The 26,029-nt window shown below is 46.0% G+C and overlaps 1 protein-coding gene across 1 annotated transcript in view; it reads right to left on the reverse strand.

Annotated features, from left to right (window-relative positions):
- The window catches only part of nrxn3a (neurexin 3a), a 179,534-nt gene that overhangs the window by 47,876 nt on the left and 105,629 nt on the right, over positions 1-26,029 (reverse strand). The window contains exons 5-6 of the mRNA XM_029687494.2: positions 12,998-13,299; positions 10,132-10,293 (exon numbers count right to left, since the gene is read on the reverse strand). Coding sequence (XP_029543354.2) covers positions 10,132-10,293; positions 12,998-13,299 — 464 coding nt within the window. The remainder of the gene's footprint in view (positions 1-10,131; positions 10,294-12,997; positions 13,300-26,029) is intronic.

Raw genomic sequence — 26,029 nt, forward strand, 5'->3', positions numbered from 1 at the left:
CTAATTGAGTGTATGTAAACTTCTGACCCACTGGGAATGTGATGAAATACATAAATGTTGAAATAAATCATTCTCTCTACTGTTATTCTGACATTTCACATGTGACATTTCACATAAAGTGGTGATCCTAACTTACCTAAGACAGGGAACTTTTACTAGGATTAAATGTCAGGAATTGTGAAAAACTGAGTTTAAATGTATTTGGCTAAGGTGTATGTAAACTTCCGACTTCAACTGTACAATGCATGACAAAGTATGTGGACACCTGCTCGTCGAACATCTCATTCCAAAATCATATGCATTCATATGGAGTTGGTCCCCACTTTGCTGCTATAACAGCCTCCACTCTTCTGGGAAGGGTTTCCACTAGATGTTTGAACATTGCTGTGGGGACTTGCTTCCATTCAGCCACAAGAGCATTAGTGAGGTCGGACACTGATGTTGGGAGATTAGGCCTGGCTCGCTGTCTGCGTTCCAATTCATCCCCAAGGTGTTCGATGAGGTTGAGGTCAGGGCTCTGTGCAGGCCAGTCAAGTTCCTCCAAACTGATCTCGACAAACCATTTCTGTATGGACCTCACTTTGTGCACAGGGGATTGTCATGCTGAAACAGGAAAGGGCCTTCCCCAAACTGTTTCCACAAAGTTGGAAGCAAAGAATCGTCTAGAATGTCATTGTATTCTGTTACTTTAAGATTTCTCCCTTCACTGGATCTAAGGGGCTGAGCTCGAACCATGAAAAGCAGCCCCAGACCATTATTCTTCCTCCACCATACTTTACAGTTGGCACTATGCATTGGCCTGACCTTGCTTCCAGAGGCAGTTTGGAACTCGGTAATGAGTGTTACAACAGAGGACAGATGATTTTTACGAGCTATACACGCTTCAGCGGTCCTGTTCTGTGAGCTTGTGTGGCCTACCACCTCCCGGCTGACCTGCTGTTGCTCCTAGACGTTTCCACAATAACAGCACTTACAGTGCAGAAATTTGACAAACCGACTTGTTGGATAGGTGGCATCCTATGACGCTGCCACCTTGAAAGTCACTGAGCTCTTCAGTAAGTTCATTCTACAGCCAATGTTTGTCTATGGGGATTGCATGGCGGTGCGCACAATTCTATACACCTGTCAGCAATGGGTGTGGCTGAAATAGCCGAATCCACTAATTTGTACATATCGTGTACTATATGTCAGACATCTAGTGGACCTAGTGGTGTGAGGCATTTGTGCGTGTGTGTGTGTGTGTGTATGTGTGGAGTGTGTTGTTGACAGGGGGTAAGAGTGTGACAGTGTGGATGGGGACAGCCACAGGCCACTGGCTAGAGCTAGACTAGCTAATCTCAACTCGATCTGATCTGAGGGCAGACACACACACACACATCTTTCCTGGGGCTGTTTAGACAGGGTGACTGCATGGTCATCTAAGGACTCAACCTTTCTCCACATCACACTGGTTATCAGACAACTTCTCCAGAGTAAATATCCCACTCTGTTGGTAACACAGACATGGCAATCTGATAAACGGAAAGACCTTCACTAAATGTTAAACAGGTGTAGCAGATATGAAAATGGAGAATCAAATCACATCTACATTGATTTTATTTTATATATTGATGACAATATAAAACAAAACATTTTACTCAATACAATATAAACGATTTGAAATAACAAAATAAACAGTAACTATATTATGCTACGAAATAACATGTACTGTCATTCAGAAATGACATACATATGATTCTATGATGATTACAAGTATCAATGATTGAATTGGGCATTATTTCAACAGAACTGCTGTAGGTGTCTCTTCGTCAGTGTTTCTCTGATAGGAACACCACAAAGATGTGTTATGGGGGAAAAAGGAGGCATAAAGACTGTTATTATGTCCACATATGTAAGGCATAATAATCGGCTACCAAGTCACGCATCTGTGTGTGTGTGTGTGTGTGTGTGTGTGTGTGTGTGTGTGTGTGTGTGTGTGTGTGTGTGTGTGTGTGTGTGTGTGTGTGTGTGTGTGTTTTTTTTTTCAATAGCGGGAGACGTGGGGGCCTACCTGATGCCATGGTAACAAAACATTTATCCATAATAGCGTTTGATGGCATGGACAAGAGCATCGCCAGCAGGCAAATTAGTGTTAATGGCAGGGAGTGCAGTGTGGAGGATAGCAGTGTTTCTGTGTACGTGCGTGTGTGTCAAATCAAATGTATTTGTCACATGCTTCGTAAACAACAAGAGTAGACTAACAGTGAAATGCTTACTTACTGGACCTTCCCAATGATGCAGAGAGAAACAAAGAGAAATGATAGAAAAATAATAACACAAGGAATAAATACACAATGAGTAACGATAACTTGGTTATATACACGGGGTACCAGTACCGAATCAATGTGCAGGGGTACAAGGTAACTGAGGTAGATATGCTCATATAGGTAGGGATAAAGTGACTAGACAAAAGGATGGACAATAAACAGTAACAGCAGTATATGTGATGAGTCAAATGAGTTAGTGCAAAAAGGGTCCATGCAGATTTATTTAGTTTACAAAAAAACAAATGACCTTTATTTAACTTGGCAAGTCAGTTAAGAACAAATTCTTATTTACAATGACGGCCTACCAGATAGTTAAATAGTTAACCAATAGATACCCGGACTAACTATTTAGTAGTGTTATGGCTTGGGGTTAGAAGCTGTTCAGGGTCTTGTTGGTCCAAGACTTGGTGCATTGGTACCACTTCCTGTGCGGTAGAAGCGAGAAGAGACTTTTTAGGGCCTTCCTCTGACGCACTACCCTCTATAGCGCCTTGCGATCGGATGCCAAGCGGTTGCCATACCAAGTGGTGATGCAGCCAGTCAAGATGCTCTCAATGGTGCTGCTGTAGAACTTTTTGAGGATCTGAGGGCCCATGACAAATCTTTTCAGCCTCCTGAGGGTGAAAAGGCATTGTCGTACCCTCTTCACGACTGTCTTAGTGTGTGTGGACCATGATAGTTCCTTAGTACTGTGGACACCAAGGAACTTGAAGCTCTCGACCTGCTTCACTACAGCCCCGTCGGTGTGGATGGGGGAGTGCTCGGCCCTCTGTTTCCTGTAGTCCACAATCAGCTCCTTTGTATTGTTGATGTTGAGGTGGTTGTCCTGGCACCACACTGCTAGGTCTCTGACCTCCTCCTTGTCTCATTGTCGTCGGTGATCAGGCCTACCACCGTCGTGTCGCCGGCAAACTTACTGATGGTGTTGGAGTCGTGCACGGCCACATAGTCGTAGGTGAACAGGGAATACAGGAGGGGACTAAGCACACACTCCTGAGAGGTCCCCATGTTGAGGGTCAGCGTGGCTGATGGGTTGCTGCCTACAGGAAGTCCAGGATCCAGTTGCAGAGGGAGGTATTTAATCCCAGGGTCCTCACCTTAGTGATGAGCTTGGAGGGCACCATGGCATTGAATGGTGAGCTGTAGTCAATGTACAGCATTCTCACGTAGGTGTTCCTTTTGTTTAGATGGGAAAGGGCGGTGTGGAGTGCCATAGAAATTGCGTCATCTGTGGATCTGTTGGGGCGGTATACAAATTGGAGTGGGTCCGGGGTGTCTGGGATGATGGTGTTGATGTGAGCCATTCAACCAGCCTTTCAAAGCCTTTCATGTGAGTGCTACGGGGCGATAGTAATTTAGGCAGGGTTACCTTGGCGTTCATGGGCACAAGGACAATGGTGGTCTGCTTGAAACAGGTATTACAGACGGTCAGGGAGAGTGAATGTCAGTGAAGACACTTGCCAGCTGGTCAGCACATGCTCTGAGCATGCGTCCTGGTAGTCCGCATGGCCCTGCGGGCTTGTGAATGTTAACATGTTTCAAGGTCTTACTCACATCGACTATGGAGAGTGTGTTCATGCAGTCTTCCGGAACAGCTTGTGCTCACATGCATGGTTCAGTGTTGCTGGCCTCAAAGTGAGCATAGAAGGTATTTAGCTCATCTGATAGGCTCACGTCACTGGACAGCTCGCAGCTGGGTTTCCCTTTGTAGTCCGTAATAGTTTGCAAGCCCTGCCACATACAACGAGTGTCAGAGCTGGTGCAGTAGGACTCGATCTTGGTCCTGTATTGATGCTTTGCCTTTAATATTTTATTTCACCCCCCCCCCTTTTCTCCCCAATTTGGTGGTATCCAATTGTTAGTAGTTACTATCTTGTCTCATCACTACAACTCCCGTACGGGCTCGGGAGAGACGAAGGTCGAAAGCCATGCATCCTCCGAAACACAACCCAACCAAGTCTCCAACCAAGTGTCCGAGGAAACACTGTGCACCTGGTGACCTGGTTAGCATGCACTACGCCCGGCCCACCACAGGAGTCGCTAGTGCGCGATGAGACAAGGGTATCCCTACCGGCCAAACCCTCCCTAACCCAGACGACGCTAGGCCAATTGTGCGTCGCCCCATGGACCTCCCGGTCGCGGCTGGCTGCGACAGAGCCTGGGCTTGAACCCAGAGTCTCTGGTGGCACCAGTCTCTGGTGGCACCTTAGACCACGATGCTCTGCCTTTTTGATGGTTCGTTGGAGGGCAACTCAAGCCTTCAGCTCAGTGTGTATGTTGCTGTAACTCATGGCTTCTGGTTAGGATATATACAGTGGGGAGAAGTATTTGATACACTGCCGATTTTGCAGGTTTTCCTACTTACAAAGCATGTAGAGGTCTGTAATTTTATCATAGGTACACTTCAACTGTGAGAGACGGAATCTAAAACAAAAATCCAGAAAATCACATGTATGATGTATGATTTTTAAGTAATTCATTTGCATTTTATTGCATGACATAAGTATTTGATACATCAGAAAAGCAGAATTTAATATTTGGTAGAAAAACCTTTGTTTGCAATTACAGAGATCATACATTTCCTGTAGTTCTTGACCAGGTTTGCACACACTGCAGCAGGGATTTTGGCCCACTCCTCCATACAGACCTTCTCCAGATCCTTCAGGTTTCGGGGCTGTCGCTGGGCAATACGGACTTTCAGCTCCCTCCAAAGATGTTCTATTGGGTTCAGGTCTGGAGACTGGCTTGGCCACTCCAGGACCTTGAGATGCTTCTTACGGAGCCACTCCTTAGTTGCCCTGGCTGTGTGTTTCGGGTCTTTGTCATGCTGGAAGACCAAGCCACGACCCATCTTCAATGCTCTTACTGAGGGAAGGAGGTTGTTGGCCAAGATCTTGCGATACATGGCCCCATCCATACGTCCCTCAATACAATGCAGTCGTCCTGTCCCCTTTGCAGAAAAGCATCCCCAAAGAATGATGTTTCCACCTCCATGCTTCACGGTTGGGATGGTGTTCTCACCAAACACGGCGAGTGGAGTTTAGACCAAAAAGCTCTAATTTTGTCTCATCAGACCACATGACCTTCTCCCATTCCTCCTCTGGATCATCCAGAAGGTCATTGGCAAACTTCAGACGGTCCTGGACATGCACTGGCTTGAGCAGGGGGACCTTGCGTGCGCTGCAGGATTTTTTTAATCCATGACGTCGTAGTGTGTTACTAATGGTTTTCTTTGAGACTGTGGTCCCAGCTCTCTTCAGGTCATTGACCAGGTCCTGCCATGTAGTTCTGGGCTGATCCCTCACCTTCCTCATGATCATTGATGCCCCACGTGGTGAGATCTTGCATGGATCCCCAGACCGAGGGTGATTGACCGTCATCTTGAACCTCTTCCATTTTCTAATAATTGCGCCAACAGTTGTTGCCTTCTCACCAAGCTGCTTGCCTATTGTCCTGTAGCCCATCCCAGCCTTGTGCAGGTCTAAAAAGAGGACTTTTCACCTCTAGTTGCACAGGTGACATGCAGGTAGAAATTAGGTACAACGGTTTTCAGTTTTCCTGCATTAAAGTCACCGGCCACTAGGAGCGCCACCTCTGGGTGAGTATTTTCTAGTTTACTTATACAGCTCCTTGAGTGCGGTCTTAGTGCCAGCATCATTTTTGGTGGTAAATAGACACCTACGAAAAATATAGATGGTAAACACTATGGTTTACAGTTTATCATGAGTTATTCTAACTCAGGCGAGTAGAACCTCGAACCTGTCATGTGCCTTTTTCTGAGGAGAGGCTTCTGTCTGGCCACTCTAACATTAAGGTCTGATTTATGGAGTGCTGCAGTGATGGTTGTCCTTCCAAACTTCTTACATTTAATAATGATGGAGGCCACTGTGTTGTTGGGGACTTTCAACCCTCAACATAATGCTGTCGTCTCGGAGCTCTACGGACAATTCCTTCGACCTCATGGCTTGGTTTTTGCTCTGTCAACTGTGGGACCTTATATAGACAGGTGTGTGCCTATCAAGTTGTAGCAACAGCTCAAGGATGATAAATTGAAACACCGGAGCTCAATTTCGAGTCTCATAGCAAAGGGTCTGAATACTTATGTAAATAAGCTATTTATCTTTTTATTTTTAATAAATGTGCAAAGATTTCTCAACGTCATTGTAGATTGCTGAGGATAAAACTTTTTTTTTAAATCCATTTTAGAATAAGGCTGTAACGTAACAAAAGGTGGAAAAAGTCAAGGGATCTGAATACTTTGCGAAGGCACTGTATATTTACCAAATCCTTGTTCAGCCACGACTCAGAAACATAGGGTATTACAGTTCTTCAGATCACGTTGACAGGATAGTCTCGAACGGAGCTCATCCGGTTTATTCTCCAGTGATTGCACGTTTGCCAATAGAACGGAGTGTAGGGGTAATTTATCCACTCTTCGACATAGTCTCGTCAGGTATTCCCCACGCCGGACTCTATAGTGTTGGAGATTTGGGCTAATCAGCATGTATTTTGCCTCCGACTCATTGAAGTAGAAGTTCTCGTCCAAATTGAGGTTAGTGATAGCTGTTCTGATGTCCAGACACTCTTTTCAGTCATAGGAAACGATGGTAGAAACATTATGGGCAGGAGCCCATCAAATGTCCCCTATTCTCTCCCGCGCCATGTTTGCGTGTGTGTGTGTGTGTGTGTGTCATTGACCCATGTATTGAGAGGAAATTAAATGAAAGGAATAGGGACTAAATGCATTTTGATCAACATTGAGGGAACAATGACTTCCCTAGGACCAGTGAAAGTGTGTGAACATTTGTGCATCATGGTGTTGGTGAGCTAGTGGCCCCAGTGATACAGTGATGATTGGGTCAGTATGGGCAGACCTGCCCAGCATGGCACAGAGCAGGAAGTAGGGCAAGGGAGATTATATGGCTGCTACACATTTCCCCCGATCTCCTGGGCTACATGACGCTCTGATGGAGAGGTGGTGAGGAGGTGGCAGGGGGTGTGGGAACATGTGTTTGGGCAGGGGGTGAAAGTGTATATTTTGTGTGTATGTATGTTTGTGTGTGTGTGTGTGTGTGTGTGTGTACCAGTAGGGAACAGCTCCAGAGAGAGATACAGGACCATACTGCCACACTGCAGCAACCGTCTCCAGCCAAGCGCTAAAAGATGACATCACCAGCTCCAGGGAACTGTGTGTGTTTGTGTGCTCAGAGGGAAACTGTGACACTGTTAAAAAAATTGGCTTAATCAAAACATCTCTGAGCAGGAACAGACCCAATGGAACAAACAGACCCGTTTTCAGACTGTCCCTTTGCTTCCTACTCTCCTGTTAGATTTAAACCCAGCTGCATAGTCAATGAATCCCATCCCATCACTTCACCTGAGCCTCTGCATCCAGGCAACTGCTTGACGTCCGCGGCCGTAATCAAATAATTTACCAACAATTGAAAAACAAAATTAAATGCGCCTGCAACAATTTGATGTCGGGTGAAAATGAATAACCACTGTGAATTGAATCAGATGGCTCCCAGAAGATACTGAAAGCTCTGATCTCTCCCTTCTTCAAAACCAGATGGGCTTTATTGAATTTAGCCCTGATTTCATAGGATCCACAGAGCATAATACACATTGCAAGATACTCTCTTTACAAGTAACCTATGACATTCAACACATTTTAGCGAACCCACAGTACTTTAATAGCGGTTCCCAAACGTTCAACCCAAGCTTGAACAGTAACCCACTGGACCATTTGGTCCTAACCAGCCATTTTTGAAACACTGGTGTAAAGCACAGACTCACATATTGCACTGATTGTAAGTGGCTCTGGATAAGAGCTTCTACTAAATGACTAAAATGCAAATGTGACAGTGGTGATGTGTGGTTGTCTCACCTAGCTATCTTAAGATGAATGCACTAACTGTAAGTCACTCTGGATAAGAGTGTCTGCTAAATGACTCAAATGTTAAAGTGGAACTGACAGCGTTTTAGCAACATGAAATTAAAATAGTTCAAATACACACCCAGGAAGACTTTTTTATTTTATTTTATTTTTTTACATTTTATGACAAGCGAGCACTTAGATATGGTAATTTTCAACTTTCCATAAATTCATTGAATGTTTGGGATTGACGTATAGTCAGTCATTTCTGAATAAATAAAACATCTGTCTTGTCCAGGACCAGAGTTTACGCAGACCGGTGCACCCTAACCAATCAGAGCTACAGTAGGCCTAAATAAGCCATTTGCCACACGGGCCCTGCCATCATTCACCTTGAACTGGACTGTGTGTTTACAGGCAGTAGCAACAGCACGACTTCTAGATCTTTAGAACGCATTCGCCAAAAGCCCCAAAATACACCTGAATGGATTTCTCCTCTTACATTTAGAAATGTCACAGTCCTATTGATCAAACAACCATAAAAAGGTAGGCTCTCTCCCCCTCATTTGCCTATGCACATCAACAACAAGATCAACAAATAATGCTAGCCAGAGCGAGATAAGCTCAAATCTAACTAGAGAAAATTAGATAAATCCTCAAACTTTTTAAGCTAGTTGGCCGTCAAAATTGCATTGAAACAATGGGGAACAGTAGCCTGCTCATCCTTCCGCAGCTTGCCTGTTTTTGGAACTTGCCTTCCTGGCAGCCAATTTGATCGATGCCAAATACATTTGATTGACAACCAGTGCTTGACTTGGACTGAAATAGGTGCCCGTACACATTTTTGGTGCTGGTACTGTTTAAATTTAGGTGCAGGAGCTCCACGATACTTTTGAGCTAATATTCTATAGAGATGCAGGAGCTCAAGCAGTAGAACATTTGAGGTGTCGGTACTCAGCTCCAGTGAGCTCCTGTCCAAGTCATGCACGGTTGACAACTAACCGATAGGCTAACTGTGGATAACAGTCATTCAAGTTCAGCATCGGTAGCAATTCACAATTCTTGCTAGCTAACCAACTCTGGAGCCCTGTCAGAGTGAACACCAGGTTATTGGTCAACTCCCTGACCAAAGCCCTTCTCCCTCGATTGCTCAGTTTAGCCGGGCGGCCAATTCTAGGAAGAGTCTAGGTGGGTCCAAACTTCTTCCATATAAGAATGATGGCCTCTGTTTTCTTGGGGACCTTCAATGCTGCAGAAATATTTTGGTACCCAGATCTGTGCCTCGACACAATCCTTCTACGGACAATTCCTTCGACCTCATGGCTTGGTTTTTGCTCGGACATGCTCTGTCAACTGTGGGACCTTATATAGACAGGTGTGTGCCTTTCCAAATCATGTCCAATCATTTGAATTTACCACAGCTGAACTCCAATCAAGCTGTAAAAACATCGAGGATGATCAATGTGAACAGGATGCACCTGAGCTCAATTTCGAGTCTCATAGCAAAGGGTCTGAATACATATGTAAATAAGGTATTTCTGTTTTTATTTGAATACATTTGGAAACATTTCTAAAAACCTGTTTTTGCTTTGTCATTATGGGGTATTGTGTGTAGATTGATAAGGACAATTTTTTATTTAATCCATTTTAGAATAAGGCTGTAACGTAAAAAAATGTGGAAAAATCAAGGGGTCTGAATACTTTCCGAATGCACTGTATATTAATCATGCTTTGAACTGCATCCATCTATTCTGCCAACAATGCCTTTATGTAAGTTATGACATTTTGAGTCAAATAAAACCTATTTCTAAAACCTCTTATAAAGTTGGTTTTGAAGCATAAACTGGGAACTTGATATTTTTTCTAATGATATTTGTTTCATATCTGCAAAGTTGTTCAAACCCTGTAAGTTCCACTTGAATGTAAATGTACATATTGCAGCAGTCTCACCTCTTTGAGGCAGCCCATGAAGTTGTTGCTGACAGGAGACCCAGGCAGGTCGGCGGTGCTGGGGCTTCCACCCACGTAGAAGAAGTCATCTGAGCCCAGCATGGTGTAGTCCTCCTGGGTATACCCCGTGGTCGTCAGGATACCGTCAACTGATATCGTCACCTAGACAACGGGAAGAACCAGGAAGGAGAAAGTCCACTCATGACCATCTTGGGTTTTGGGGGAGAAAGGAGAGTACGGGGGTCAGGGTGTAGGCAGAGGTTTATGCTCAGGTTAATCTAACAGGGACCAGGTTTTTGTCTCGATATTGTGTTTTAGTAATGCTCGCTAGTGTAATGACTTCAAGTGTGTGGCCCAGTCCCACAACCTGGACCATGTCATTGGATTCATCTGTGTTTCTGTCATGTACGTCAACTCTTACGCTCAATCAGGGCAGATAAAGAAAATATTCCCACCGACATATTTTCTTTAACTTTGATGCAAGTTAGTAAATGAGGTTTCTTTGGGGATTTGGCATTTGGTTAGACTTGAAGGGTTAGTAGGATGCCAACAACACCAAGGATAAATTGATTGTGCTCGTTTTAGTTTGAGTTGATATCTGGATAGTGGAGACATTGACAAGCATGCAAAAAAAGGGATGTGCTGCTAATTCTACATATGAACAAGCCATGAGTATCATAGCCATGTTGTAGTTAGTTATTTTCTTAATAACAAGATGAGTTGAGTGAATGGGGTGCTAACACAAAGCAAGGTCTAACCTCTAAGTCAGCTGGATGGAGCATGCCAAAGCCCAATCACTACACAATCAGACCACACCAAAAGCCATGATAGGGGGGGTTATATCAAGGGAGGTGTAGCATCAGAATCGCCACTTCTATAAACATTCACCACACACAAATGACAGCGTAAATGGCAGGTGAGTTAAGTGTTAGTTAGGCAGGTTATTGGGAAAGCAAGGGATGAGGATAGTGTGAGATCGAAGGGAAGGGTGGAGAAGTTTAGGCATGCCATGCGCCACTGTGTACTGGAAACAACTGTCAGAGCTCCCATTGGTGAACTTTTGGGTTTTCTTTCCTCTTTTTTTGTAGTTGTAGTTGTGGAAAGCTTCTGGCAGTTTGGTCGACAGTCATCGGCCAAAACATAGGGAATGCAAAGGAGGTTTTAGTCAAACAGTAAGCCCTAAAGAAAGACTTGATTTGGAGGGCTTTGGAATAGAGAGGAAGAAGTTGTAGAAAGGAAAGCAGAAGAGGAGAGAAGCTAGTGTGAGAAAAAGAAAGATGAACGATAGAATCAAATCATGAACGATGGAGGGAGAGAATCCAATATAAAGAAAGCCAAGAAATACCAACCCCATTTCCACATTTTTTTGACAATGGTGTCTAGAATGAAGAGTCAAAGAAAAAGGAAGAGGGGAAGGAAGGAAGGAGCACACGGCAAACCCCAAAAAAAGGAAAATTGGAATGATATCTACCAGACAATGGAGTTTGTTTACCATAGCGTGTCCAATGCCTGATTGCTTTGAGGAAAAGGGGGAAGAAAGGAAATTAAATAGTGAACAGAGGGGTTGTTAATAAAAAATAAAATAAATTAATAAACAATGATGAAGAGTTAAGGTGTTGTTAGTACAATAGCTGGTTAGGCAACAGTTAGTAGGATAATGATTCATTCCATGAGTGGTTAGTTCTGATTTTCTACAAAAGCTTGTTCTCGGGAAAAGAGAGAGAGAGAGAGGGTGATTGAGAGAGAGACAGAGAGAAAGAGAGAAATAACTAAGAAAAATAAATAGAGAGATAAAGTGGGTAACAGAGAAAAAGGGAAATATTTTATGGCATAGAGCTCAATTTGAAATCCAGAGTATTCCATAGGTAGGGGGATGAACCTTGAGTTGACCTTGATGAAGTGATGACATAACATACATACTTACATAGAATATCAACCTGGTTTAGATTCCAAAGAGCTGCTCGACTTTCCCATGAGATAATGCTCCTTTAAAAGAAACACCCTTCCCAGATTGCGTAATTAGCTGTATGGAATGTAACTAGCTAGACTTCATAAGCATCCATTTCAGCTTTGAGCTTTCTCCTAAACTGAGTAGAGATCAGATTAAAAACACAACTAAAGTAGCAATATGAAAACGTTTCCAATGAAATGTCAGAGACAACATTTCGCATTATTGTATTTTACAAAAAATATAAATATAATTTGTAATATATTATTAGAACTGTAGGAAAACCATTACTACAATTCCTTACATAGTTGAAATCCTAGTCTATCTTTTGCCCCCTTGCCTAGAGCCAGAACCCACCCTCCATCAACTCTCACTGAGGATGTGGAAGGGAACAGGACCTTGACTATTAGAATATTTTGTATTGTGGGTTTGTGGGCGATTTTACAGCTAAACAGAGATCAGTCTGGGGTAAACAGGAGTCGTGGTGGACCGAAGAAACAGTGGACCGAAGAAAATCAGACCGGAAATTGGTGTTCTTGGAATTCAGAACATATGGAGAAAATGAATAGGGGAAAGAAGGCATGAAATAAACCATGTCTTTAGGAAATAGTAAGTCAAGGGGGTTAAAAATAGAGACAGTCTTGAAACAAATTAAATTAAAAACAACTGTAAAAATTATTGTGAACATTCTCATTTATGAAACGGACCAAAAAACTACAAGAACAGGAGAATGTATAACGCATTAAAAAATATATTTGGGAACTGTAGAATCTATTTAAGACGAACAAAATATATGGGTCTTCTACCTATCCTATAGTATCAGTTGACCTGAATGTCCTGAATATATCTGCATGTTTGCACACGTTATGTGTCAGCACCACAGTGCTGTCCACTCTCACCCTCCCTAGCCACTATTACCTGTCTCAGGTTGCGCGTGACCTTGACGTCGTGCCAGGTGTTGTCGTTGAACTTCCCGTTGACGGGCTCCACGATGGCCTCGAAGGCCCCTGACCCCAGGTTGATGACCAGGCTCACCGCCCCGTCCTTCAGGGCCAGGTTGACGTAGTCGGCCGACTTCCCCGTGTGGAGGATCAGGCCGTTGCGCTGCCACGTCTTGAAGGAGAGCGTGATCTCGTCGCTGCTGCTCTGGATGGGGTTCTGGGACAGGTCATAGCAGAAGTACTCGGAGCCGCGGAACGTGGCCACGTTCTCCTCCCGTGCTGCAATGGAGAACAGACAGCGGAGAACAGGTGTTTAGAACCCAATGATAAAGAGAAACCAAAGAGAAAAAGGAGAGGTTAGAACCTAATATAGAACGCACAACTGAGAACCGAGAGTATTTTATTTGAACGAAGACTCTCCAGATACCTAGGACATTTAACGATGTACTCAAGACACAGTAAAAGCACCACCAGCACACACTTAGGGAGGTACATGAAAAAGGACCATTACAGACACCAATAACACTGAGGAGATATAGGATAGACTGGGTCTCAGGGCAGTGTGACCATCAAATATAATTGGAGAGTGTCATGCACAGCTATTGTCAAACATCATCAGAAGCCTAATCTCACCACTTGAATTGGTATTTCTTATGAAATGGCAGGCCTGTTATGCTTTAAATTTGATAAAAGGTAGGAGAGAGAAAAGGAGCGAGAGGAGCGAGAGTGAGAGCGAGCAAGAGAGAGAGAGTGTGAGAGAGAGACAGGAAGAACGTGAGAATGTGTGTGTGAGAGAGAAAGAGAGAGACTAGAGCAGAGGAGAGAAGGCATCACTGCCTTTGCAGCTGAGAGAAAGAAAAAAAAGAAAGCGAGAGGGAAAGACAGAGGACAGAGAGAGATTGAGACAAAAGGAAAGAGAGACAGGACAGGAGAGAGTGAAGGGATTGAAACACGGCGATAAAGACAGAGGACAGAGAGAGAAATAATAAAACAAAACAAAAGAGAGAGAGAGTGAAAGGCTAGCGAGAATGAAAGAAATAGGGTGGGGAGGAGGGAAGAGAAGGGAAGAAGGGGGGGAGTGCAGTCGGGCACTTATCTGTGAGATCATCTTCAATTAGCTCTCTGTCTGCTAAGTGAAGTGAAGCTGGGGAGTGTGTGGGTTTAGCCAAGGCCAGGCGGAATTTATCAGAGCCAGCCAGTGCTTGCTGTCTCCGGCTCTGGGCTACAACATGTGCTCTGCATACTCAATAAGGCCCCGGTCGACACAAAATGGCTTCCGTCTTTCATTCTCTGAATACAGCGGCTACAGCGTCTTCAGGCCTCATTCCCTCAAAAGGAATCCATTCCACAGTGAAAATGGCACTTTCACCTATGCATTGTGTGTGAGGTCTGGTAATATGAAGGCATAGCTCAGGTCCAGAGCTGCTAGGGCAGGTCCAGGAGAGCGTCCTTTGACCTCACAATAGGTTAACTATCAGGTTGAGCCAGAGTGAACCTTCACATTTACCTTAAGCACACGTTCCTGTATTAATTAGACCTGGTTCAAATATACCGTGCTTGGTTAAGCTTGAAGTTTGAGGACTGTCCACTGGTTCTAGTGTACTAGGCAAACTAAAAACAAATGCAACTCGAGTCTCCAAAAGTATTTGATAAATGTATTTACCAGACGTCTGATGTACACATTGGACGCTCTAACCGTATGGCCTTCTATGAATGTTGAAGCAGGGATGTTGACAAGAGAAGACCACTACATCATGAGTTACAGTGGCATTCCTCCAGCTGTTACGCGGCAGCAAACTCTTCCAGTACTTATCTTAATTCACAGAGTAAATACACCATTGTGTTAGACATGGCACTTTGGCACACCGATTTGGCACCAAACAATAAACAACATCCATTATTAAATGTACTCTCCTCGAGGCTACATCCAGTATCTTGTGATGGGTGCAGCAACACGCTAGTCTGGAGAAAAAGGGATGTTGTCACTTGCATTCAAATAATGTAGAAACATACACTTGCACAAGTTGGTTCAAAGCTATTATATCAATGGTCCACCTGATTTAACCAATCACAAACTGATTAGCCAAGCAAACACTACCCACAACCCCCCGCCCATCTTATCTCCAGGTCGGCCAGGCAACCTGACATCACAGATACCACCGCACCTCCTAACGCCTCTCCTGATAGGTTCCTGTGATCAATGATTCATTAACGCAGGTATTGTTTTAACTAAAGACTGGGCCAGACCAGATGTTAGAGCTCATCCATTACCTTCATCCTGCTCAATACTTAATGAGCAGAGCAGGGGGGAACCACCCGGAGCTAAGAGGCTGTCTCCACTACTGAGAGGTAGGGAAGGGACAGAAAGACAGGGGAGACAGGGATACCATCTTGGGTAATACACACTGAGGGAGATAAAGTCTGGGATTATGTGAGACACAGTCTGGGATTATGTGAGTGAGGGAGTTGAGTTGGAACATAGTCTGGGTTTATGTGACGGAGGGAGGCGAGTTGAAAAAACATAGTCTGTGGTTATGTGAGGGAGGGAGGAAGAGTAACTATTTTTCATAAACATAGTCTGGGGTTATGTGAGGAGGGAGGCTGAATTGGAACATAGTCTGGGGTTATGTGAGGGAGGGAGGTGAGTTGGAACATAGTCTGGGGTTATGTGAGGGAGGGAGGCTTAACTTTCTGAACGAGTCCTTTGGAACATAGTCTGGGGTTATGTGAGGGAGGGAGGCGAGTTGGAACATAGTCTGGTCATTCTCTCTTTCTCCCCTTACCCATCTGTCTATCGCCTCCTTTGAATTCCATGCTGTCACAGTTACCAGCCCTTTCAAGCTTAACATCCCTTATCATTTATCGCCCTCCAGGTTCCTCGGAGGTTAGCTTGATGCCTTGATAAGCTCCTTTTGAGGATGGCTCACCTCTCACAGTTCTGGGCGACTTTAACCTCCCCGTCTACCTTTGACTATGTGAGGGAGGGGGAGGTGAGTTGAGACAGTCTGGGGTTATGTAAGTGAGGGAGTTGAGTTGGAACATAGTCTGGGGTTATGTGAGGGAGGGAGGTGAGTTGGAACATAGTCTGGGTTTATGTGACCTGGGGAGGGAGGTGAGTTGGAACATAGTCTGGGTTTATGTGAGGGAGGGAGGCGTGTTGGAACATAGTCTGGGGCTATGTGAGGGAGGTGAGTTGGAACATAGTCTGGCTTTATGTGAGGGAGGGAGGCTTACCTCAGTTGGAACATAGTCTGGGCTTATGTGAGGGAGGGAGGTGAGTTGAGACAGTCTGGGGTTATATAAGTGAGGGAGGCGAGTTGGAACATAGTCTGGGGTTATGTGAGGGAGGAGGTGAGTTGGAACATAGTCTGGGGTTATGTGAGGGAGGGAGGCGAGTTGGAACATAGTCTGGGCTTATGTGAGGGAGGGAGGTGAGTTGAGACAGTCTGGGGTTATATAAGTGAGGAGTTGAGTTGGAACATAGTCTGGGGTCCGCTACAAGACCATGGTGCTTATGTGAGGGAGGGAGGCTCCAGTTGGAACATAGTCTGGGGTTATGTGAGGGAGGGAGGCGAGTTGGAACATAGTCTGGGGTTATGTGAGGGAGGGAGGCGAGTTGGAACATAGTCTGGGGTTATGTGAGGGAGGGAGGCGAGTTGGAACATAGTCTGGGGTTATGTGAGGGAGGGAGGTGAGTTGGAACAGTCTGGGGTTATGTGAGGGAGGGAGGCGTGTTGGAACATAGTCTGGGCTTATGTGAGGGAGGGAGTTGGAACATAGTCTGGGGTTATGTGAGGGAGGGAGGCGTGTTGGAACATAGTCTGGGGCTATGTGAGGGAGGTGAGTTGGAACATAGTCTGGGGTTATGTGAGGGAGGGAGGAGAGTTGGAACATAGTCTGGGTTTATGTGAGGGAGGGAGGTGAGTTGGAACATAGTCTGGGTTTATGTGAGGGAGGGAGGCGAGCTGGAACATAGTCTGGGCTTATGTGAGGGAGGGAGGCGAGTTGGAACATAGTCTCGGCTTATGTGAGAGAGGGAGGTGAGTTGAGACAGTCTGGGGTTATATAAGTGAGGGAGTTGAGTTGGAACATAGTCTGGGGTTATGTGAGGGAGGAGGTGAGTTGGAACATAGTCTGGGTTTGTGTGAGGGAGGGAGGTGAGTTGGAACATAGTCTGGGCTTATGTGAGGGAGGGAGGTGAGTTGGAACATAGTCTGGGCTTATGTGAGGGAGGGAGTTGAGTTGAGACAGGCTGGGGTTATGTAAGTAAGGGAGTTGAGTTGGAACATAGTCTGGGGTTATGTGAGGGAGGGGGGTGAGTTGGAACATAGTCTGGGTTTATGTGAGGGAGGGAGGCGAGTTGGAACATAGTCTGGGGTTATGTGAGGGAGGGAGGCGAGTTGGAACATAGTCTGGGGTCTGGAGTTGAGACAGTCTGGGTTATGTGAGGAGGGAGGTGAGTTGGAACATAGTCTGGGATTATATAAGTGAGGGAGGTGAGTTGGAACATAGTCTGGGCTTATGTGAGGGAGGGAGGCAAGTTGGAACATAGTCTGAGGGAGGGAGTTGGAACATAGTCTGGGTTTATGTGAGGGAGGGAGGTGAGTTGGAACATAGTCTGGGCTTATGTGAGGGAGGGAGGCAAGTTGGAACATAGTCTGGGCTTATGTGAGGGAGGGAGTTGGAACATAGTCTGGGGTTATGTGAGGGAGGGAGGCGTGTTGGAACATAGTCTGGGGCTATGTGAGGGAGGTGAGTTGGAACATAGTCTGGGGTTATGTGAGGGAGGGAGGAGAGTTGGAACATAGTCTGGGCTTATGTGAGGGAGGGAGGTGAGTTGAGACAGTCTGGGGTTATATAAGTGAGGGAGTTGAGTTGGAACATAGTCTGGGGTTATGTGAGGGAGGGAGGCGAGTTGGAACATAGTCTGGGGTTATGTGAGGGAGGGAGGCGTGTTGGAACATAGTCTGGGGCTATGTGAGGGAGGTGAGTTGGAACATAGTCTGGCCTTATGTGAGGGAGGGAGGTGAGTTGAGACAGTCTGGGATTATATAAGTGAGGGAGTTGAGTTGGAACATAGTCTGGGGTTATGTGAGGGAGGGAGGTGAGTTGGAACATAGTCTGGGCTTATGTGAGGGAGGGAGGCAAGTTGGAACATAGTCTGGGCTTATGTGAGGGAGGGAGTTGGAACATAGTCTGGGTTTATGTGAGGGAGGGAGGTGAGTTGGAACATAGTCTGGGGTTATGTGAGGGAGGGAGGCGTGTTGGAACATAGTCTGGGGCTATGTGAGGGAGGTGAGTTGGAACATAGTCTGGGGTTATGTGAGGGAGGGAGGAGAGTTGGAACATAGTCTGGGCTTATGTGAGGGAGGGAGGTGAGTTGAGACAGTCTGGGGTTATATAAGTGAGGGAGTTGAGTTGGAACATAGTCTGGGGTTATGTGAGGGAGGGAGGCGAGTTGGAACATAGTCTGGGGTTATGTGAGGGAGGGAGGCGAGTTGGAACATAGTCTGGGGTTATGTGAGGGAGGGAGGCGAGTTGGAACATAGTCTGGGCTTATGTGAGGGAGGGAGTTGGAAAATAGTCTGGGTTTATGTGAGAGAGGGAGGCAAGTTGGAACATAGTCTGGGTTTATGTGAGAGAGGGAGGTGAGTTGGAACATAGTCTGGGTTTATGTGAGGGAGGGAGGTGAGTTGGAACATAGTCTGGGTTTATGTGAGAGAGGGAGGTGAGTTGGAACATAGTCTGGGTTTATGTGAGGGAGGGAGGTGAGTTGGAACATAGTCTGGGGTTATGTGATGGAGGGAGGTGAGTTGGAACATAGTCTGGGTTTATGTGAGAGAGGCAGGTGAGTTGGAACATAGTCTGGGTTTATGTGATGGGGGAGGTGAGTTGGAACATAGTCTGGGTTTATGTGAGAGAGGGAGGTGAGTTGGAACATAGTCTGGGGTTATGTGAGGGAGGGAGGTGAGTTGGAACAGTCTGGGGTTATGTGAGGGAGGGAGGCGTGTTGGAACATAGTCTGGGGCTATGTGAGGGAGGTGAGTTGGAACATAGTCTGGGGTTATGTGAGGGAGGGAGGAGAGTTGGAACATAGTCTGGGCTTATGTGAGGGAGGGAGGTGAGTTGAGACAGTCTGGGGTTATATAAGTGAGGGAGTTGAGTTGGAACATAGTCTGGGGTTATGTGAGGGAGGGAGGCGAGTTGGAACATAGTCTGGGGTTATGTGAGGGAGGGAGGCGTGTTGGAACATAGTCTGGGGCTATGTGAGGGAGGTGAGTTGGAACATAGTCTGGGCTTATGTGAGGGAGGGAGGTGAGTTGAGACAGTCTGGGGTTATATAAGTGAGGGAGGCGAGTTGGAACATAGTCTGGGGTTATGTGAGGGAGGAGGTGAGTTGGAACATAGTCTGGGGTTATGTGAGGGAGGGAGGCGAGTTGGAACATAGTCTGGGCTTATGTGAGGGAGGGAGGTGAGTTGAGACAGTCTGGGGTTATATAAGTGAGGGAGTTGAGTTGGAACATAGTCTGGGGTTATGTGAGGGAGGGAGGCGAGTTGGAACATAGTCTGGGGTTATGTGAGGGAGGGAGGCGAGTTGGAACATAGTCTGGGTTTATGTGAGAGAGGGAGGTGAGTTGGAACATAGTCTGGGGTTATGTGAGGGAGGGAGGTGAGTTGGAACAGTCTGGGGTTATGTGAGGGAGGGAGGCGTGTTGGAACATAGTCTGGGGCTATGTGAGGGAGGTGAGTTGGAACATAGTCTGGGGTTATGTGAGGGAGGGAGGAGAGTTGGAACATAGTCTGGGCTTATGTGAGGGAGGGAGGTGAGTTGAGACAGTCTGGGGTTATATAAGTGAGGGAGTTGAGTTGGAACATAGTCTGGGGTTATGTGAGGGAGGGAGGCGAGTTGGAACATAGTCTGGGGTTATGTGAGGGAGGGAGGCGTGTTGGAACATAGTCTGGGGCTATGTGAGGGAGGTGAGTTGGAACATAGTCTGGCTTTATGTGAGGGAGGGAGGCGAGTTGGAACATAGTCTGGGCTTATGTGAGGGAGGGAGGTGAGTTGAGACAGTCTGGGGTTATATAAGTGAGGGAGGCGAGTTGGAACATAGTCTGGGGTTATGTGAGGGAGGAGGTGAGTTGGAACATAGTCTGGGGTTATGTGAGGGAGGGAGGCGAGTTGGAACATAGTCTGGGCTTATGTGAGGGAGGGAGGTGAGTTGAGACAGTCTGGGGTTATATAAGTGAGGGAGTTGAGTTGGAACATAGTCTGGGGTTATGTGAGGGAGGGAGGCGAGTTGGAACATAGTCTGGGGTTATGTGAGGGAGGGAGGCGAGTTGGAACATAGTCTGGGGTTATGTGAGGGAGGGAGGCGAGTTGGAACATAGTCTGGGGTTATGTGAGGGAGGGAGGCGAGTTGGAACATAGTCTGGGGTTATGTGAGGGAGGGAGGTGAGTTGGAACAGTCTGGGGTTATGTGAGGGAGGGAGTTGGAACAGTCTGGGGTTATGGAACATAGTGGAACTGGGGCTATGTGAGGGAGGTGAGTTGGAACATAGTCTTGGGTTATGTGAGGGAGGGAGGCGAGTTGGAACATAGTCTGGGGTTATGTGATGGAGGGAGGTGAGTTGAGACAGTCTGGGGTTATATAAGTGAGGGAGGCGAGTTGGAACATAGTCTGGGGTTATGTGAGGGAGGAGGTGAGTTGGAACATAGTCTGGGGTTATGTGAGGGAGGGAGGCGAGTTGGAACATAGTCTGGGTTTATGTGAGGGAGGGAGGTGAGTTGAGACAGTCTGGGGTTATATAAGTGAGGGAGTTGAGTTGGAACATAGTCTGGGGTTATGTGAGGGAGGGAGGCGAGTTGGAACATAGTCTGGGGTTATGTGAGGGAGGGAGGCGAGTTGGAACATAGTCTGGGGTTATGTGAGGGAGGGAGGCGAGTTGGAACATAGTCTGGGGTTATGTGAGGGAGGGAGGTGAGTTGGAACATAGTCTGAGGTTAAATGAGGGAGGGAGGCGAGTTGGAACATAGTCTGGGGTTATGTGAGGGAGGGAGGCGAGTTGGAACATAGTCTGGGGTTATGTGAGGGAGGGAGGCGAGTTGGAACATAGTCTGGGGTTATGTGAGGGAGGGAGGTGAGTTGAGACAGTCTGGGATTATGTAAGTGAGGGAGTTGAGTTGGAACATAGTCTGGGGTTATGTGAGGGAGGGAGGTGAGTTGGAACATAGTCTGGGTTTATGTGACGGAGGGAGGGAGTTGGAACATAGTCTGGGTTTATGTGACGGAGGGAGAGTTGGAACATAGGCTTATGTGAGGGAAGTTGGAACATAGTCTCTGGGTTTATAGTCTGGGTTTAGAGAGGGAGGTGAGTTGGAACATAGTCTGGGTTTATGTGATGGAGGGAGGTGAGTTGGAACATAGTCTGGGTTTATGTGAGGGAGGGAGGTGAGTTGGAACATAGTCTGGGTTTATGTGAGAGAGGGAGGTGAGTTGGAACATAGTCTGGGTTTATGTGAGGGAGGGAGGTGAGTTGGAACATAGTCTGGGGTTATGTGATGGAGGGAGGTGAGTTGGAACATAGTCTGGGGTTATGTGAGGGAGGGAGGTGAGTTGGAACATAGTCTGGGGTTATGTGAGGGAGGGAGGTGAGTTGGAACATAGTCTGGTATTATGTGAGGGAGGGAGACGTGTTGGAACATAGTCTGGGGCTATGTGAGGGAGGTGAGTTGGAACATAGTCTGGGGTTATGTGAGGGAGGGAGGAGAGTTGGAACATAGCCTGGGTTTATGTGAGGGAGGGAGGTGAGTTGGAACATAGTCTGGGTTTATGTGAGAGAGGGAGGTGAGTTGGAACATAGTCTGGGGTTATGTGAGGGAGGGAGGCGAGTTGGAACATAGTCTGGGGTTATGTGAGGGAGGGAGGCGAGTTGGAACATAGTCTGGGTTTATGTGACGGAGGGAGGCGAGTTGGAACATGGTCTGGGGTTATGTGAGGGAGGCAAGTTGGAACATAGTCTGGGTTTATGTGAGGGAGGGAGATGTGTTGGAACATAGTCTGGGGTTATGTGAGGGGGGGAGGTGTGCTGTACTGTAGAGATACATACTAGTTTAGGGAATATATTGCAGAATTTATTCGGACTAGGGAACACACTTTGATTTGGTTGGAAGAGGGAGATTAATGGGGAACGAATACAAGCTTGTTTTAACGAGAGTGCATACATAACGAGAGGCCGTATCATCTCATGTTAGCTGTATGAGAGAGGAAGGACAAAGATATCTTAGTCAGTCTGTAATAGAAAAAACCCACCACAGCTCAGATGACATCCGCTCAGTTCAAAGAAAGTTTAGTTTAACTTTCAGAGTTTCCGTTCTTCTCCCCCAGGCTTAGTGGAATGAAGTGAACCCTCTCTCTAACTCAAACACCGCCCCCCCAGGCACCCCACCACCTCCCTCCATCTCTCCCATCCACCTCTCCATGGCCCACTGCTGGCTAAACAAGCTTTGTCTGTGTGCATGGGTAATGTGAAGCCATATGGGTAAGCCAGGGGGACCACAGAGCTTTGCCCATAGGAGCTAAAATGTAGGCAGGCAGGCAGACAGACAGACATGGGTTAGACAGACAGGCAGACAGACAGGCATGGGTTAGACAGACAGACAGACAGACAGACAGACAGACAGACAGACAGACAGACAGACAGACAGACAGACAGACAGACAGACAGACAGACAACACAATGGTAAAAATGAAGAGGTATGGATAAAACTATTAAGTATCAACTATCCAAGCTAGCTTTGGACCAATATTGTAATTTAACGTTTCAGTTCATATCCAATCAACATGCAGTTCCTTCGGAAAGCACTCAAACAATAAAAAACAGAAACAGAAATACCTTATTTACATAAGTATTCAGACCTTTTGCTATGAGACTCGAAATTGAGCTCAGGTGCATCCTGCTTCCATTGATCATCCTTGAGTTGTTTCTACAACTTGTTTGGAGTCCACCTGTGGTAAATTGAATTGATTGGACATGATCTGGAAAGGCACACACCTGTCTATAAAAGCCCACACAGTTCACACTGCATGTCAAAAACCAAACCATGAGGTCAAAGGAATTGTCCGTAGAGTTCCGAGACAGGATTATGTCGAGGCACAGATCTGGGGAAGAGTACCAAAACATTTCTGCAGCATTGAAGGTCCCCAACAACACAGTGGCCTCTATCATTCTTACATGGAAGAAGTTTGGAACCACCAAGACTCTTCATAGAGCTGGTTGCCCAGCCGAACTTCTTGGTCTTGGAGGTGACCAAGAACCCGATGGTCACTCTGTGGAGATGGGAGAACCTTTCAGAAGGACAACCATCACTGCAGCGCTCCACCAATCAGGCCTTTATGGTAGAGTGGCCAGATGGAAGCCACTCCTCAGTAAAAGGCACACGACAGCCCGCTTGGAGTTTGCCAAAAAGCACCTAGACTATCAGACCATGAGAAACAAGATTCTCTGGTCTGATGAAACCAAGATTGAACTCTTTGGCCTGAATGCCAAGCGACACGTCTGGAGGAAACCTGGCACCATCCCTACGGTGAAGCATGGTGGTGGCAGCATCATGCTGTTTTCAGTGACAGGGACTGTGAGATCAGTCAGGTTCCAGGAAAAGATGAACGGAGCAAAGTACAGAGAGATCCTTGGTTAGAACCTGCTCCAGAGTGCTGAGGACCTCAGACTGGGGTGAAAGTTCACCTTCCAACAGAACAACACTAAGCACACAGCCAAGACAATGCAGGAGTGGCTTCAGGACAAGTCTCTGAATGGCCTTGAGTGTCCCAGCCACAGCCCGGACCTGAACCCAATCTAACATCTCTGGAGAGACCTGAAAATAGCTGTGCAGCAACACTCCCTATCCAACTTGACAGAGCTTGAGAGGATCTGAAGAGAAGAATGGGAGAAACTCCCCAAATACAGGTGTGCCAAGCTTGTAGCGTCCTACCCAAGAAGACTTGAGGTTATAATCGATGCCAAAGGTGCTTCAACAAACTTCTAAGTAAAGGGTCTGAATACTTATGTAAATGTGATATATTTTAAATAAATGATCAAAAATGTCTAAAAACCTGTTTTTGCTTTGTCATTATGGGGTAGTGTGTGTAGATTGAGGGAAAATAACAATTGAATCAATTTTAGAACAAATGTGGAAAAAGTCAAGGGGTCTGAATACTTTCTGAAGGCACAGTAGACACAAACACATGTGTAGTTTGTGCGCTAGGTGGCCATTTAACATTCCAAGATGGCGCAAGACCAGGAGGCTACACAGGAAGGACGGACTAAAGCCAAATCCACCAGCAAGATAGAGATCGGGCTAGAGGTCCCCTGGGTTTTTAATAGCTATAACGATTGTACTGAAATATGGAATTAAGGAATAGGCCAAGAATATCTTAATAAGTAATATGTATGGAGTGGAGGGTGCTTTATGGTGCAGTAATGATTTTTACAGTCTCCATAAGCCTTTCCTATATAACAAGGGGGATGGATGAGACTGGATGAGACCTGGCAGGGGTCATACGGAAAAAGTGTCTGAGAAGAAGAACGGCAGAAGAAAGAAGTTATGGCTCCACTATATCTGGTCTGTTTTAGGGTGTGAGAACTGCACCGCCACCCGGTTGGGTAAGGCTTCTCAAAAATGTCTCCTAGAAAAAAAGTTGAATTTTGAAAAAGAGGCTCAGCTCCAACTCAACTTTGCTTTAACTTCAACCATAATTGATTGAACTTGTTGATTGGTCGAGGAGTTCTCTGGGATGGATTCCCAAGTCTAAAACAGCTGATGGAACTAAAAACCCGTCTGTCTGTAGCCTCAAACCAGACAGGTCGACTCTTGACCCTCAAACACGGGATTTCTGCCACACTGGATTAAAGAAACGCACAGTCGCGTAAAACCTCGCGAGTGTGTCTAGAATGGTCTACTGACTGACTAAAATGACAGCCCACCACAGACTGTGATAAATGACTACAATAGCCCTGATGAATTAATAATATGGATTGTTTTAAATAAAACATTAATGAAATGACTGGCTTCAGTGACACCGTAGTAATGGTTTTAGTTCAAAAAGTGAATCTGTGATGAATAAGTCATTGCCCATAAATAATCTAGACACAAAATGATTTATGACAAATTCGCTGAATATTTCCCTGGATTAAGGCTCTTTGGTCAGAGCAGTAGCTATAAATCAGAGTTTAGAGCATCACTTTGTGCTGTTCTGTATCTATCTTCCTCTATGTTGCTGGTGAACTCATGGCTAGGGAGAGGGTCTGATTTAATGTACTGAGGAGCATCAGCGAGTAATATCCTATATCAGCATCTCTCTCCAATGACACTCTCCTCTTCTTACATTCTATCCCTCTGCTGTCACTCCCTCTCTCTGTGCACATTCTTGAGTCTAGGGCCCTGCTGCATTTCTCGTTCCGCTCCAGTGACTCGCTCCTCCCCGCACGTTTTAGCAAGCACCATTGGCTCTCCCTCCACGTCGTTTTCTACCTTTCTCTGCCTCTCTACCTTTCCCTCCCTATTCCCCTTCTCCCATCACATCTCCCTTTTCCACTACATTTTCCTGTTTCCTGCCTTCCTCCTCTTCCTTCATCAAGGTCTCTTGTGAAAAAGAGATTGTATCTCAATGAGACTAACCTGGATAAATAAAATCTTCTCCTCTACCTTTTCACTCTCCCGTGATCTCTTTCCTTCTCTCACAGCCTCCCTCCCTTCATTTCCTTGCCTCTCTGTAATACCAGGTGGACAGCTTGTGTGAAATTAACCTGGGGTTCCCTGTGAGAATAGCAGAAAACACAGGGGATCATTTCTCCCTGCATTAGCATAATTGACACACACACACACCCTCACATGAAGGTATAGGTTACACAATTTCTTTCTGTTCTCCCTCATACTGTATAACACAACACATCAAGAGACTTCACTGACCATAAGAGGCCTCATTGCGGACGTGAGTGTGTGTGTGTGTGT

The sequence above is a fragment of the Oncorhynchus nerka genome, linkage group LG18 (genome assembly GCF_034236695.1).
Source record: "Oncorhynchus nerka isolate Pitt River linkage group LG18, Oner_Uvic_2.0, whole genome shotgun sequence".
NCBI lineage: Eukaryota > Metazoa > Chordata > Actinopteri > Salmoniformes > Salmonidae > Oncorhynchus > Oncorhynchus nerka.